Source organism: Echinops telfairi, unplaced genomic scaffold (assembly GCF_000313985.2).
Source record: "Echinops telfairi isolate 266 unplaced genomic scaffold, ASM31398v2 ScPeMD7_7469;HRSCAF=8507_0, whole genome shotgun sequence".
Classification (NCBI taxonomy): Eukaryota; Metazoa; Chordata; class Mammalia; order Afrosoricida; family Tenrecidae; genus Echinops; species Echinops telfairi.
The window spans coordinates 40,565,139-40,581,638 of NW_022111372.1; the positions used below are offsets into that span (position 1 = coordinate 40,565,139).

The following is a 16,500-nucleotide window of genomic DNA, read 5'->3' on the forward strand; positions in this document are numbered from 1 at the left end:
CAATATACAACAAAACAACAACAAACCACTGGCAAAAAACTAAACAAAACACAACAAGAAAGAAAAGCTTGTAGTTAGTTTAAGGATTGTTTGTTGGCCTTTAGGAGTGTTTTCCAGTCCAATCTGTTGGGACACTACACCCTGGCGCCAAAGTCCACCGTCAGCATTCCCTGGAGACCTTGCCACTCCATTCCCTTGCTGTTCTGTTGCACCCTCTTAGTATTTTGCCTCGGTGTGGCACAATCAGATCGGGTGCAATTCCCACACTGTGTCTCCGGTGTTGTACCCTGTAGGGCTATGGGTCAGTGAGGAGTGTCATGTCTCGTAGTGCAGCCGACCATGTGGTCCTCTCTTGGACTGGCTGCTCTAATTGTGAACATCATCCTCACAGTCTGGTGGGCCAGGATGTGCTCCACTCTCTCCTCCTCCCTCTTCATCTGCACCCGTGTGCTCCAATCAGATATGTCCCTCTCCCGGAGCTGCAGATTCAATGCCGTCCTTTGAAATAAATTCTTCTGGGGGGAGGGGCAGGTGTCCACGTAGTAGTTGGGATTGGGGCCGGTCCCCCACATGTGTTCATTTTCACACTTGTTATATGCGGATACCAAGGTATTCAGGGAGGCAAGCACAAATAATATGTGCTTGGAATGGGCATTTCAACTGGTGACCGTTTTCCCAGTCACGCCTTTTGTTTTAACAGTTAGAGCGTCTTCAAGCATCATACGAAGAGTTGAAGGCTCAGTCTCAAGAGGAGATCCAGCACCTGTGGTCCCAGCTCAATTCTGCAAGAGCCGATGGTCAGGAAGGGCGGGGTAAGGAGTTTTGTGTTGGCAGTCCAGATCCTCAAGTGCTATGGTTTTCTTTCTAAATGTTGAAGCACCAAACTGGGGTTTACAATTGTGAGATGCCCCTGACATTCTGCAAAGCTCCTTTGAGAAACCAAGTCTTGCCCTTTGCTGCATCAGGGCAGTCTCTGTGCCGTCTCAGAACATTGTGAATTGCAGGTTGTTGGAACAGAAGCAGCATAGACCTCTTCAGGTTGTGCATACCACGTGTGGCTCAGGTCCCAGACCACGAGGTAGGGAGGTATAGCCAGACCAAACCAAAACTAAATTCACTGTCTCAAAGTTCATACTGAGTCATAGTTACCCTGTAGGACAGGGTAAAATTGCCTTACTTTTCGGGATAGAAAGCCCCATCTTTCTTCCTCTGGTGGCTGGTGGTTTGAACTGTTGACCATGCAGTTAACAGTCAATTTGGTAACTGCTACACACTACCAGGCTTCTTTCAAACAGACGGACAGCTTCTAAACTTAACCATGATGCTTACTGGGCAGTGATATTTGGAAGGAAGAGCAGAGTGATGAGGCAGGGCTGGAAGTGAGCACTCTCCACACAGGTCTGCCTGCTGTGGTCATTTGTGCAATCCTCTCCTTAGCTCTCTGCTCAACCTTGTGACAGCAGGTCCAGTTGGTTACTTGAAAGCTAGTGAGTACGGTAAACCAGCTGCAGTGTTCTTTGGATCAAAATAGCAATAAAGAGTGACAAACTGCCCTCTGTATTTCCTCTTAAGCATGGCAGCTTAAAACCACACCCATTTACTAGCTCTCACTTGTGGGTCAGAAGCCAGAGGTGGTGCGGCTGAGTACTTCTCTCTAGTTTCAGAGGACCCAGAGGGTTGCCTCAGGCCTCTATGAAACTCCTTTTCCTGTCTTAATTAGGCTGTGGGCTGGGATGGAGGCCTCTTGTACTTGGTGACTATTGGCTGAGTGTCACTCTCCATTTCTGAGACTGCCCCAGGTTCTTGCTACAGGACCACCTTCATTGTCACAGCTCCTCATGCTGTGTTGAGTGCTCCTTATGGCCTGACTCTCCCTCCTGCCAGCAGCCAGAGGACGCGTTCTGCTTCTCGAGGGGGTTCTTGTGCTGGGGGCTAAGCCCATCTGGTGCTGTGCCCTTGTGTCCCGGGCTGTTTCTTGTCACACAGCCAAGGCACGAGGGACTCTATTGCACTTATATGTTCTGGGACTTGGATTTGGAATCTTGGGTCCAGTTTTGGAATTTTGCCCTCCATATCTCAGGGCCTGAATTGTTGGGTACTCTAGTTGACTACAACTTACAGCAAAACTAGGTGACAAAGTAGAATTGCTTCGTAAGGTTTTTTTTCTGCTGTGATCTCTATGGGAGAAGATGGTTAGGTTTTCTGGGGACCTGCTGGGTGGGTGGGTGCATTGGTGGGTTCAAACTGCCAGCTCTAACGAAGTGCTTGATTGTTGCACCATGAGGATTCCTTAGGGCCTGGAGTAGGTCCTGGTTCTTCACAAGAGTTTTGTGTTAAGATGACGGCATGCTTTCATCCCATTGAAGGGTTCCATGAGGAGCTCTTGGTTTCAGCATCGCACGTGGAAGAGTTAGAACTGCTAAAGCGAGACTTTGGACTGCAGCAGCAACGAGAGAAAGCTGAACATGAGACTGATCTGGAGCAGTTGAGGATTTATTTTGAAAAGAAATTAAGAGATACTGAAAAAAGCTACCAGGAAGACCTAACTCTGTTACAGCAACGGCTGCAAGAGGTGAAGGAAGATTCTTTTCAGGAATATGCGGAAATCAGGTAAATACAATGGTTTTTCATCATAAATAGGTGTTTCAAGTATAGAAACTGAACTGAATTCAGATTCCAGGGTTTGTTTGCTTTTTGCGTGGGGGTGTTATTTGGTAATCTCAAGTCTTGGTTTTATATTTATGTACAAATAAATGGCTTTCTTTAGTTGGCACTTGAAACAAAGTGAATATTAAATAGCACCCAAGTCTTTGGCTTATGGGACCGAGCCTGCAGTTTCTCCACGTCATGTCTTGGGACTTAACAGGGAGCTGTGGGTATAGAGTCCAGGACCCAGCATGTTCCTGTGGGTGTCTCCTTGCCTGTCGGCATGCTTTCGTGGGCTCCAGTTCAGAATTCACCCATCGCTACTCAGACACAACTGACTCCATGGGAGCACGGGCCTCTTGCCAACATAGAGCAGGCTGGCCCTGGATGGGTGGGGAGGGATTTTCTCCTCGGATACAGGCGGTTTCAATGCTTTCCAGGACAGATTTGAGTTTCTGGATGGAGAAGTGGCATTTGCTCATTGCTTAACTCAAGTTTTCTCTCTTAGCTCCTCCAGTATGTTTTTAGAAGAGATAGCTGAGAAGGAAAGGAAAGAACACCTTGACCAACTGAAACTTCAACTCGAGCAGCATGAGGTGATGGGCCTTTTTTTTAAATCATTGAGAAAAGGTTGAGTGTTATTAATCTTATATTTAGGAGTCTGGATTCGTGCTTCTCACCCATCAAGTAGCAGAAAGCTTGCACCTTTATCTTACATGTGCCTCTGATGCTCAGCACATTGCATTACTATGTGTTTGCACACTTGGGATAACTGCTGTGGGTTATCGATCGGGAGGTAGAATTGGTGGTCCGAAGGGTCCTTGCTTTATTTCCTTGTCTGGCTTCTGTGTATTCCACGTGCTACTGGCCCTTGTGTACCTTCCTCCTTGAGAGGTCTATACCTTGTTTAAGTCTGTCGTTATTAACCTCATAAATCAGTGCTGTCTAAGCAGAGTTTCTGTGTGACCGTGGACACGGTCCCTGTCTGTTGTCCAGCGTGGTAGCACTAGCACGTGCCTGTGAGGAGCTGAAGCTTTCATTTACTTGATTGTAATTCATTTGCATGTCAGGCGCTGCACACATCCAGTGGTTGCTGGGTTGGCCAATGCAGTTCTGTAGGGCGTGCGGGTCTTTCTTTGGTATTCAGAACATATATGCTACTTGGGGGTGTGATGTACCATCTTTTATTTTATAGACTTGTCCTTGGTATTTAAGTATTTCTAATTTTCCATTGTCAATATCTATCTTAAAAGTATCTGATTATTTCTTTGGGATAAGTTCTAGATCCGTGATTTTCACTGCTCCCAGAATTTCTCCCTGAGCTGGCCTAGACACCTACTCCCCACCCCTAGTCTGGTGTACCCAAAGTTCTAGCTCCTACTAGAGCAGCTACTATGGCCACAGGTTGGACCAGATGTTTGGGGCTTTTCTTATTCGTTTAAGCACACGTATAAATTCATGTACCCTCCACCATAGTCAAGGTACAGGGTATCTTCATCACTTACCTACCAACTACTTTCCTCCTGCTTCTCGCTAACCACTGCTCTTCCTACCTGCGACCACTCATCTAGTCTGCATCACTGTCATTGGAGATTGGGAGAAAGATAGGAGTCTTTCAACTCCCATAAAGGTTTATGGTCTTGGAAACCACAGGGCCAATTTACTCTGTCCTATAGGGTCACCATGAGTTTGAATTGATTCCAAGTTCACTAGCAGTGACCTTTTGGTTGGCATAGTTTGAGAGAGTCTTATAAATAGAATTGCATGCTGTTCACATGTTTGAGACCGTCATCTTTCACTCAGCATAATTCCCTGTATGCAGCAAAGTTGTTGCATGTGTCCATATTAATTCCTTTTGTCTCGTGTCCTGCAACTTTGCTGAACTCACTAATCTGAGAGTTTTTTTTAATAGATTCCCTGAGATTTTCTACGTAGAAAATCATGGCTTCTGCAAATAGGGACTCCTTTGTTTCTTCCGTTCTGAGCTGTGTGTCTTATTTATTGTGTGCCTACCTTACTGCGCAGACTGGGCTGATTGGAAGTTAAGAAAGAGGGTGTCATTGCCTTGGTTTTGATTTAGGAGTGAGCTTTAATAATTATAAGCTGTGGGCTCATGGAAATGTTTTTTTAACAAAGTGGAGACATTCCTTCTAGTCCTTTTTTTGGAGTGTTTTTATTGTGAGTAGGTATTGGATTTTGTCAGATGCCTTTTTTGCATCTATGAATTTAAGTTTTTTCTGTCTATTGATATGGCATATTACATTGATTGATTCTTTAAATTTTGAACCAGCCCTGTATCCTGGAATAAAGCCTGTGGCGTATGACACTTTTTATATATTGCTGGATTATTTTATGATAATCCAACATTCAATTTTATTAAGCAGGCTTGTACATATGTTGCCATCAACGTTTCCCAAACATTTTATTTCTACTTGAGCCCTTGGTATCAGGTCCTTTCCCTTCCCTCCCTCGTGAATCCTTGATCAATCATACAATATTGTTGTTATTTCATGTCTTACACTGTCTGTTGTTTCCCTTCACCCACATTTCTAGTCCCACATTTATTAGTCCCCCTAGGGAGTGGCCTATATATCCAACCTTGTGATGGGTTCCCTCTGGCCACCCCATCCTCCATCCCCCTACCCTCATGATATTGCTACTTCCACTACTGTTCCTGAGGGTTTTATCTGTCCTGAATTTCATGTGCCCACAGTTCTTTTCTGTACCAATGTGTATACTCTGGTCTAGCCGGATTTGTGAGGTAGAACTGAGTCATGGTAGTGGGGTGGGGAGGAAGCATTCAGGAACTAGAGGAATGATGTGTGTTTCCTCAGTGCTATACTGCACCCTGGTTGAATTGTCCCTTCCTTATATCCCTTCTGTGGGGGAATGCCCAGTTGTCTACAGATGGGCTTTGGGTCTCCACTCCAACCTCCCTCAGTCACATCAATATAATTGTTTGTTTTGGATCTTTTGATTCCTGATATCTGATCCTGTAGACACCTCATGATCGCACAGGCTGGTGTGCTTCTTCCATGTGGCCTTGTTTGCTTCCCTGCTAGATGGCTGCTTGTTTAACTTCAAGCCTTTAAGATACCAGCTGCTGTAACTTTTGATAGCTGAGCACCATCCCCTTTCTTCATCAGATTTGCTTATGCACCCATTTTGTCTTTGGTGATCATATTGAAAAGGTGAGTATCAAAGAGTTCCAGGTTATTAGAGCAAAGTATTCTTGTGTTTAGGGGGCCTAGAGTAGAGGCCCAAATTCCGCCTGCTATCTTAATACTTAACATATAAATATATGTACATTGGTCTCTAACCCTTTCATTATAAATCAGTATATTTACATATATACATGCCTATAGCCCCTGTAAATAGCTTTTGCCTCCTACTTCTTTTCTCTATTTCCTTTCACCTTCCTCCTATCCCACTATCATGCTCACCCTCCACTTGGATGAGGATTAATTTTTGAGAATTAAGGCTAACTCCGCTTTAAATGCCTGGTATAAGTCTGTGAAACCACTTGGCGTGGAGATTTCTGTTTTGAAAAATTTTTAAAGCTAATTTCCTTAAGAGGTAGAGGAATCCACAAATAACTCCGTAATTATAAATTCAACACTTTAGATGAAATACATCTAAATTCACAATGAAAACTAACTCAAGATGAAGTTTGTAAAACCTTAATTAATGTTCCTTGTTTTATTTCTCTACTTGATCTTTCTGGATCTATTGCCATGGCTACCCAGAAACTCACAGAGAAATATATGATTAAAGGATTCCATTAAGAAAGTTAACAAGTTGTAATGCCAGTGAGAAATGACTGAGGGTAGTTGTTTACTAGGACATGTTACAAAGTTTCAGGCCTGCTAATAAATGCTGGAAAGAGCATACCACGCTGCTATGAGCCTCAATCTGAAGGTATTCGGCTCCAGATCCATGGGTCAGCAAACCCAGCTCCCTGAATTACATCATTAGTGGCACCCAACGTCCAGCCTCAATCTGAAGGCATTCAACTCCACTTCTCCCACTTTGCAAGCCAGCCTCCTGCACAAAAGCACTCCGCTTGACCTGCTCCGTGGGTTGGGAAGTCCATCACTCTGTTTCATGCTCTAGCCCCTGGCTCTGCTGCTGCTGCTTTGATGGTACAGTTGGATCGGGGAGGTTCACTGCTCAGGGATCTTGGGTCCAGAGGACACCCTTCACTCCTGGCTCTTGCTGGTAATGAGATCCCTTCTCCTGTTACTCAGAGAGCTTATTTTACCTATAGCAAGGTGTCACCCCGGGGAATAATGTTCAAAATTACTCGCAAGTGGATCCTATCAGTATCTTTCCCAATTTCCTTACTAGATCCATTCAGGGAAAAGTCGTTTGGTGGGAGTTAGAGATTTTGCCTAGAAGAGTCACATTAACTAACTCATTGTCCCTTAAAAGCTGAAAAACAGAAGTTCTATGTAAAACCCAACCCAAGTCACTACCCTCAAGTCAATTCAGATTCATGGCAACCCTGTAGGAAAGGGTAGAACTGCCCCCTTTGCAGTCTCGGGAGTAGAGTGCTTCCTCTTCCTGAGGAGCAGCTGGTGGTTTGAAGCTGCTCGGAAGAAATTTTAGACCTGGACAATTCCATTGGTGCACACTACCAAGTATTTAAAGGAGAATTGACACCGTTCCCTCTAGTTTCTTCTAGAAGGAAGGAGCAGGGAGCGAGGGCACACCTCTGGGTTTCAGAGGATCAGACTCTGCCCTTCCTCCCCCTTGGTGGCACTGGTACCATGTCACCTGGGGTGTGCTCCTCATTGGGCTGATGGCAGGTGACTTTTCTTAGTTTGCAATTCATTGCTTATTTCTTTGCTCATATTTCTGCTTGTGTAGTTGGTTGTTAGGTATCTTTGCCACTTGCTGTTGGTGAGGAGTTAGTCTCTGGCACGGTGTTGCTTGTCCCTCTTTACTACCAGCAGTCCCTTTGGTGTGGGCTGTTTTTATCACCTCTCAGTTGACCTCCTTTTTGGCCGTAGGACTGGTGTCTGGTTCTGTGAGTCTTCTGCCACCACTTTGTGCCTTTCTTCTCAGCTCTTGGTCCCTATTTTCACCGTGACTGCATTTTCCCCTGGTTCTTTTTAAATTTATACATATATTGCTAATCCATCTGGTGCTTAGTTTTACTGGGAGGAAGAGAGGGGGAAATATGGCGGTGAATGCAGGCAGGCCGTGGCTGACTAGGGTATACCTCTAGGCAGGCTCCAGGCTGCTGGTGGTAAGCATCTCCAAGAAGGGGCTCCCAGCAGCCTGTGTGCTTGGTCTTGGGTCTGTGTGAGCACAACAGAGGTGGGTGGGCACCTAGGGTGGGTTGGTTGTTGTATCTTTGCATGATGTTAGGCTCATGATGTTTGGTGTCCTGCATTCTGTCCCACGCCTGCCCCTGCAGATTGAGTCTTTCTCCCTTAAGTAACTTACGTCTGCCAGCAGTTAGCATGGTGTCCCCTAGAAGCTAACACTGGCTGGCATAGAATGGATGTACAGCCACAGAAAGCTTTATGTGCTTTGAACCAGCGGAGACATGTTCAGATGCGTCCCCTCCAAGAAGGAGAGGTGGCTCAGCGAGGTGTTCTCTGTGCTTCCACAGGAGAGCCTGGTGCATCTGCAGGTGGAGCTGGAAGAAAAACACAGGCGGGAATTGGAGATGTTGAAGTCCTCTCTTGAAATTCGCCACGAGGAGGAGGTGATGAAGGTTAAGATGGACCTCACGGACAAGCACCTTGCAGAGACCCAGGTGTGGAAGAGGGAGCAGTGCCTGGAGCTTGAACGGCTGCGGGCCGCCCTCTCAGGAGAGCATGTCCAAGGTGTGTCTCCATGATCCCTCTGTCCCATGTCCCTAGCCCCTGGGCTTCTGTTTCCAGCCTATGGAGAGAGGTGTTGGGCCCCGATCACTGATTTGATCCCTAATTAATGAGCGAAAGATGAGATTTTCCATTATTGTAAAGAGTTAGTCTTGGAAACCCATAGGCATAAAGATCGTCATGTATGAAACTGTGGGGCAGTAGTAGTCTGTCCTGTAGTGTTGCCAAGAGTTGGAATCACCTTGACAGCACACAACAACAGTAGAGATACCATTGTCGGTGGTCTCGGGGTGTCCTTTCCCTGCAGAGCTCACACGGATGCGTCTCCAGTGTGCGCAGGACGTGGCTTCAGATGTGGAAACAGAGGTGGCTGCAAGAGTCTTGGGCTTGGAAAATGAGTACAAAGTTAAGCTGTCACTTCTTCAAACTGATCTAAAGGAAGAAATGGAACTCTTAAAAATAGAAAATAGAAATTTACATGAGAAGTTGCAGCATGAAATCCATCTGAGAGAAGATGCAGAGAAAGTAAGTTTTACTCCTCCCGTAGAGATGCTGTTTGCCAGGTAGGGCTGGGCTAGCCCTGCTTTGGTCCCTGTTGCTGTCTCATGGTCCTTGGTGGATTTGATGGATTTATAAAGAGCAGGACCCTGTGCTGGGCTGCGTGCAGGGGGCCACCTACAACAAGGTACCTGTGAGATGTCACATCTTTTCTACATCTACTTCCATTACCCTGCTTGCCTCTAATTCTAATGCATACCTGTGACCAGCTGTTACTAACTGTAATGTGCCATGTCTTGCACTTTGTGAATGATAGTTTGTAAAGTCTCATTGATGTTTATTTCAGCAAGCAGTCACCTTGGCAGAATTCACATGCCATACCCTGCCTCACTAGTTTAGTTCTTTTGTCTGAACAGGCCTGCTTTTGGGGTCTGCTCACGTGTGTCGATCAGGATTAGTCTTGAGATTTGGGCATGATTTATTGATAGAATTTGTAACTCTGTCTCTCTACTTCTGTCCTTACTGTGGGCATTTGTTGTCTGGTGCTTTTATATTAGAAAGACCACAAGTGGATGGCTTTAAGAAATTCATGTTCTTACACTTTAGAAGGCTAGGAGTCTGAATTCAGGGCCTCAGCTTGAGGGGAAGGCTTTCTGTCTGTTAGTTCTTTGGGAAAGTCCTTGTCTCCTTTCAACATTTTTTGGTTACCAGCCCAGTGCGTATAACTACTACGCCACAAAAACTTCTCAGGATCAGCAGTTCAAAACCACCAGCTGCTGTGTGGGAGTAAGCCGAGGCTTTTTACTCCCTTGTAGAGTTAAAGTCTCAGAGACCTACAGGGTGGCAATGCGTCCAAATCAGCTTGATGGCAGTGAGGTTTTAGCTTTTTTTTAAAAAATCAGTTTATTGGGGCTCATACAATTCATCACAATACATAGATCAATTGTGTACAGCACATCTATACATTTGTTGCCCTCATTATTCCCAAAATTCGCTTTCCTCTTGGGTTCCCGGAATCAGCTCATTTTCCTTTTTTACCCCTCCCACTCCCTTCCCCTTCCGCCCTCCCCCATGAACCCTTGATAATTTATAAATTATTATTATATCTTATATTACACTGCCTGGCGTCTCCCTTCACCTACCCCTCTGCTGCCCGTCCCCCGGAGAGGAGGTTATATGTAGCTCCCTGTGATCAATTCCCCCTTTCTACACACCCCTTCCCTCCTGGTATCGCCACTGTCACCCCTGGTCCTGAGGGGTTCATCTGTCCTAGATTCCCTGCATTTCCAATTCCCATCTGTACCGCTGTGCATCATCTGGTCTAACCAGGTCTGCAAGGCAGAATTGGGGTCATGGTAGTTGTGGGGAGAGCTTTGTTTTTTTCCATAATCTCTTACAGGTAAAGGTTTGACTCAGGCCTGGGTTGACTTGAGGACTTGAGTAAAGATAGAACTTCAGTCATGCCCTCTTGTATCTGTGACTCAAGGTACAACCCACTCTAATCCTGCCTCATTAACATACAGAGATTAGGACTCACAATACACATTATGAAATGGAGGATAATTACGTCATATCATAAAATGGGGCATAACCACCCAATCCTGGGACTCATGGCCTAGCCCAGCTATTCATCGTTTGAGGGGGGACACAGTTCTGTCATGACTTGGCCTCTTCTCCCTTTTTGGTGTCTCAGGTTCACAGAGGAAAGGTTGTGGGAGTTCTACCAGCATAGCACAGGTGGTTTGCTCTCAGGCTAAAACACTTCTCATGGACACCTCACCCAGTGACATTGTTTATATGTGTTCTCCAGAGTCATTAGGGAGCTTTCAAAAATATTCTTACTGGACGTTTATAGTTGTTCCTTTTGGGAAGGTGAGTTTGATTAGAGCTGGAATCAGAAGCATAACCCGAACCTTAGTTTTCATTACTTGAATTTTAAATAAGAGGAGTTGGGTCATTCTGATGTTTTACTTTAAAAAAAAATTGTTATTGAAGATATCTAATGATTTATTGACGTATGCTTTTGAAAATCAGCATATGTCCATATCTTCAGTTTCATTATTATCGCCCTTTTTTCCGTAATCCCTCCCCCCCAAAAAAACCCAAAACAAACAAGAAACCCCTAGAATTTCAGCATTGTGTAGTTTGTCAGCCTCTTGCTCTTTCCATGTCCTAGAATGTAAAAGGTGCAAGCCAGGAGACTTGAGCTCATACACTGTTCACTGTGTCCGCTCACATGCTGATGGTGAGCCTTCTCCTGATGGTGTCCACTTTGCCCTGGGCAGAAAAGCAGATGCCTGGACAAGTCTAGTATGGCCGCTGGTGGTCTAGGGCACAGCAGTGAAGGCTCTTACCCCCTGTGTTGCTTGGCTTTGCTCATGTTTCTGTTGTTGAGTTGGCTAGTGCCTGTAGATTCTAGGAGTGCCCACTCCAGAGATACAGCGTGGTTGGTTCTAGGTGCTAGGGGGTGGGTACCGTTTACCAGGTGCTAGGCGGTGGGTACCATTACTCTTTAAAGCAGATAGCTTTAGAGAGATTCCTTTTAGGTCTCTCTTATTAGGAGCCCTGGTGGCACAGTGGTAAACATTTGGCTGCTAACTGATAGGTTGGACCCACGTGTGACTATGGAGAAAACCTGATAATCTGCTCCCAAAAAGTGTGCGGCCTGGGAGACATAGAGGATGGTTCTATTCTCTACAGGATCACTATGCATTGGATTAATTTGATAGCACACAGGAACAATGATGAATAGTTTCTTCTGTTCCTACCAACAGAACTGTTCCTGCTACTCTGCCCAGCATGATGTCGCCATGCTGCGGGCCTCTTTCTGTTTTCCCTGGTGGAGTTGAGTCACTGATGCCAATAACCTTCCCTTTTAATTCTCTTAAATTCATTACAATTCTCTTGTCTGCAGGCAAAATGTAAATTAGTTGAAGACCACCAGGAAGAAGTAAGGAAAAGTAAGGAGAAGATTCAGTTAATGAGACAAGAATTCAAAGAAAAAGAAGAAGAATGGAAAGTTACTCGCGAGGACCTGAAGAGAAAAGCTGAAGAGAAATTAACACTGGTGCTCCTTGAACTAAGAGAAAAAACGGAGTCTGAGAAGCAGGCAATAATAGATAAGTTTGAGCTTCGAGAGACTGAAATGAGGCAGCTTCAGAATGAGCAGGCGAAGCAGATCCTGGAGCTGGCAAGGTCTCTGGCCGAGCAGCAGGGCCGCCTGCAGCAGCTGGAACTCGGGGTGGCAGGGGATGAGCCTCCACAGTGCAGCCAGTGCGGCCCCGTGGCTGAGGCTTGGGAGCGTACCACACTCCGCCTGAAGGAGGACTGTGCCCTCCAGCTGATGCTGGCCCAGAATAGGTGGGTGGTGGCCCAGGGCCACGTACTTGATGGGAGAAGGGGGCTTGGTTGCCATGTGACTATTGGGAAGCCTTCGAAGGGGTGAGGTAACTCTCGGGCAGTCATGCTGTGGAGGGCCTGGGGTTCAGTTTGAAGACATTTGGCCGCCTGGTCTTCCCCCTACGATCCCGACAGGTAAGCCCAGTGCCCAGACAGACACTGAGAGAGGCCTGTGTTCAGTGTTCTCAGTCCTTTAAGTAAAGTGTCGAGTGCGGGTCTCTACACTTTTCTATTTCTTTTTGTCCTTTAAAATTTCAATAAGTGAGCCACAAACCTCACTTATGAGACATCAGGAAGACATGAAGTGGATCACCGTGACTTTAATTTTTGTATTTTTAAAACACAAATAGGATTTTAAAAAAACATGAATTGGGTGAAGGTTGACAGCATATCATCAGTTATACATTAAAAATTCATACACTTTCCCCCAATAGTTTTATTGGCACATAATTTACATATATAATTCAATAGTTCAATCATTCAATCATATCAAGAATTGTACAATCATTACCACATCAGTTTTTCAATTTTGGAACATTCCCCTTGCCCCATCTTTAAATCGCCTTTAAAATGAGAGTGTAATCACAATCAGTTCTAGTGCTCCCTACCCCCTCCCGCCTTCATTGTTTACTCTCGAAATCCCCTTTCCCTCCCCATCACCCCTGCCCCCCCCCCCCTCCATCCCCTATAAATACATGTATCAGTTATCACTATGCATCTACTCCTCCTGTGCTTCATTCACAAACTGGGAAACCTAACAGAAACAACCAAGAAACCAAAATCGAAATAAGGTGGTTAGGATATAGTAATTTAAAAAGATAAATAAATAATAAAGATAAGACTCATCAATATTTACAAAGCCAGAGAAGAACTTTTTGTCATGGAACAAGTAAGAGATAGTTGCACCTAGAACAAACTCAGGTTGGGTCTATAGGGAGGTCATCTGGTCAAGTGTCGCGTTGAATCCAGCCTAATCAAGATCGCAATGGCGACTGCCTGACAGCCAGGCTGGTGGGGACTTGCCTGTGGCTAGAGCGGACCTGTCAGCGACATAGTCTGACTGGAGTCTCTGCAGATAAGTTTGGGGTTCTCACTGTCCTCCACAGCCTTTTATCAATTGGATATCATGATTTCAGCTCTAATTCCCTTCGTCATATTTGAATTTTGTTAATGTCTTCTTTGGATCACACAAGCTGGTGTGCTTCCCTGTGGACTTAGTTGACTCCTCGCTTAGATGGCTGCTTGTTTGAATACAAACCTTTAACACTCCAGACACTACTCCGATTGATAGCGGGGCACCATCTGCTTTCTTCACCGCATTTTGCTGTAGCACCCTTATCTTCAGTAATCATTTCATGAAGGTGAGTATCGAGCAGGGTCACATTATCAGAACGGACTGTTCTTGAATTGGGGCTAGAGTTAAGTAGGAGCCCAGACGCCATCAGCTTGTCCATGGGGTTTACACGTGTAGTCTCAGGTTTACTTTGGCGGTCTAATGTGGCAAAACCAAAGCCCTATAAGACCACCTGCACCAATAGCAGCATAAACCAAAACCAGTAGCCAAACAGAACACACACACACACACACACACACACACACGAAATAAAACAAGCTACAAGCAGGAAAGCAAAAGCCCATATAAACAAAGAAGTTACAGCGTTGTCAGCCACCCCCCTGGGGTATAAGTCAATTGCACTATTATCATCATTACTTCCCAATGATCCAGCACTCCAGACATTGTAGCTATGAGGATTCTATGTGAGTCCAGTTCCACCTCAACCCTCAACCCATGAGTGTTTTCCCTATACAGTTCGATTGCCTACTCAGTTGGGCTCTGTTGACCCCTAAGTGTGGGGATTGATCCCAGGAGGGACCTTCCTAGATCAGTCTTCCAAGTGCAGATTCCTGCTCAGCAGATTAAGACCAGTTGTGCCACTGCAAGGTGGGCATTGAAGTACTACATGTATGATCCTGGGTCCCTTTCCATTGGACACCCGCTGAGCTGGGGGTTTCCCATAAGGTCCAGTGACCGCCACTTCCACAGTCCTGGAATAACCACTCTCTGCTTCCTCTCCCATCCAAATAACCCCAAGTCCAAGGGTACAGGCGCTTCAAGGCAGGGCTCAGTTCATTCAGCTGGCCTTTAGGTTAAGTCCTTCTGGTGTAGTCCCTGCGTTATGCCATGCTGCCTACAAGGGTGCTTAGTCCATGGGGTGGCTCCCCTGTAGGTTGGGTAGAAACGTATTCGGAGTGTTTACCTTGGAACATAAAATCTGTCCCATTGTCCCCCCTAGGTTCCCTACACTCACTGTTTATCATCCCTTCCCGATGTGAGGTTAGTTCTCCCCTGTCATCCATCATACTCCCAACAGAACTGTTAGCACCTCCTCCACAATGTAGATGGTCCCTTCTCCTGGTCTTGGCTTGAATTTCCGGAAAGCTTCCATTCCTGTGGGGGGCCCACCTATTTGCCTGAGCCTTGTTTAGATGTTGAAGGAGTGACCCCCGGCAATGTGGCATCTTCACATGGGCTCTTGTGAAGGTGCAAAAAGGAGATGATGGCTGGCAGAAAGCCATGGGTCTGGTTCTTTTGTTCAGGAATTGGTTTCTAAGACTTGTTCAGTTGGTGTTTCTCCTTATAGTAGTGGACGCACACAATCCTTGCCCTTCTGTGATTGACTCACTGCACTCAGCTTGATGCCTTCGAGGCCCTGCCATGTCATGTGGCGTTTCATGTTTTTGTTGCTTTCTTTTAGGGACTTGTAGTGTTCCATTGTGGGTATGCACCATCGTTTTTTATCCATTCTTCCACTGTTGAGTATTGGGCTGCTTCCAGTTTCTTGCTATAGTGAACTGTGCTGCTATGAACATGGGAGAGCACACCTCCATCTGTGTTGTGTCTCCTATTTCATTAGGGTATGTGCCTAACAGTGGTATTGCTGGATCATATGTGATTTCAATTTCCACTTGCTTTTAGATTGTCATGTTTTTTTGCACAGTGGCTGTATAGTATCGACAAGTCCATCAGCAGTGTATATGAGTTTCAATCTTTCTATACCTTCTTCAGCATTTGTTGTTTTCTGGTTGGGTTTTTTTTGTGTGGGGGTGGTGGTGGTGGGGTGGTTAGCATGGTGGGTATAAAGTGGTATCCCATGGTTTTAATTTATATCTCCCTTATGGCTAGTGATCTTGGGCATTTTTTCATGTTTGTTAGCCATTTGTACTTCTATTTTTGATGACCTGTTCATGTCTCTCCCATTTCTTAATTGAGTCTCTTGTTATTTTCTTATTGAGCTATTGTAGAGTTCTGTATATTTTGGTAATTAACCCTTTGTCTGGTGTGTCATTGGTAAACATTTCCCCCAATTTGTGGGCTCGTTTCACTCTCCCGATGAAGAGTTTTGATGAGCATAAGTGATGTCGCTTCAGCATGTCCCAATCATCTATCTTGTCTTCTGCGGAATGGGCCTCCGCCATGCTGCTTGGTAGTCTTATGTATGCTCTGCAGTGGGGACTTTTAGGTTGTTCCAGCCTTCTCATTGATGATCATGAGAGCTTTGGGACTTACATTTAGGTCTTTAATCCATCTTGAGTTCGTTTTTGTGCAAAAAATTCGTACATATTTTGTGCCATTTCATTCGTTGCAGTCCCCACATTGTGACCTCACTTAGCCCCCTTCCTCCGTGCATTTCTTTGTCTATTCCTCCTCCTTTCCTAACCTTTCTGGAACTTTGCCCTTGGGTACCAGCTCCCTTTTTGATCTCACTAGTGTTACTGCTTCCCTTAAGACCTGGCTATAAAACTTAAACATCTTTATTTATTTATTTAAAATCATTTTATTGGTGGCTCGTACAACTGTTATCACAATCCATACATCGATTGAATCAGGCATGTTTGTACATATGTTGCCTTCATTCTTTTCTATACATTTACTTTCCATTGAGCCCTTGGTATCAGCCCCCCCCCCTGCACCCTCATAAACCCCTGATAGATTGTACATTGTTATTATTTTCATCTCTCACACCGACTGCTGTCTCCCTTCTCCCATGCTTTCTGTTGTTCTTCCCCCTGGAGAGGGGTGTATGATTGTGTGTCGATCATTGCGATTGGTTCCTCCTTTCTC

The 16,500-nt window shown here is 45.3% G+C and overlaps 1 protein-coding gene across 1 annotated transcript in view; it reads left to right on the plus strand.

Moving 5' to 3' along the window:
- PCNT (pericentrin) overlaps positions 1–16,500 on the plus strand; it is a 127,985-nt gene that overhangs the window by 19,487 nt on the left and 91,998 nt on the right. The window contains exons 8-13 of the mRNA XM_045284550.1: positions 701–812; positions 2,367–2,610; positions 3,155–3,242; positions 8,267–8,483; positions 8,788–9,005; positions 11,893–12,338. Of these exons, the coding sequence (XP_045140485.1) occupies positions 701–812; positions 2,367–2,610; positions 3,155–3,242; positions 8,267–8,483; positions 8,788–9,005; positions 11,893–12,338 (1,325 nt within the window). The remainder of the gene's footprint in view (positions 1–700; positions 813–2,366; positions 2,611–3,154; positions 3,243–8,266; positions 8,484–8,787; positions 9,006–11,892; positions 12,339–16,500) is intronic.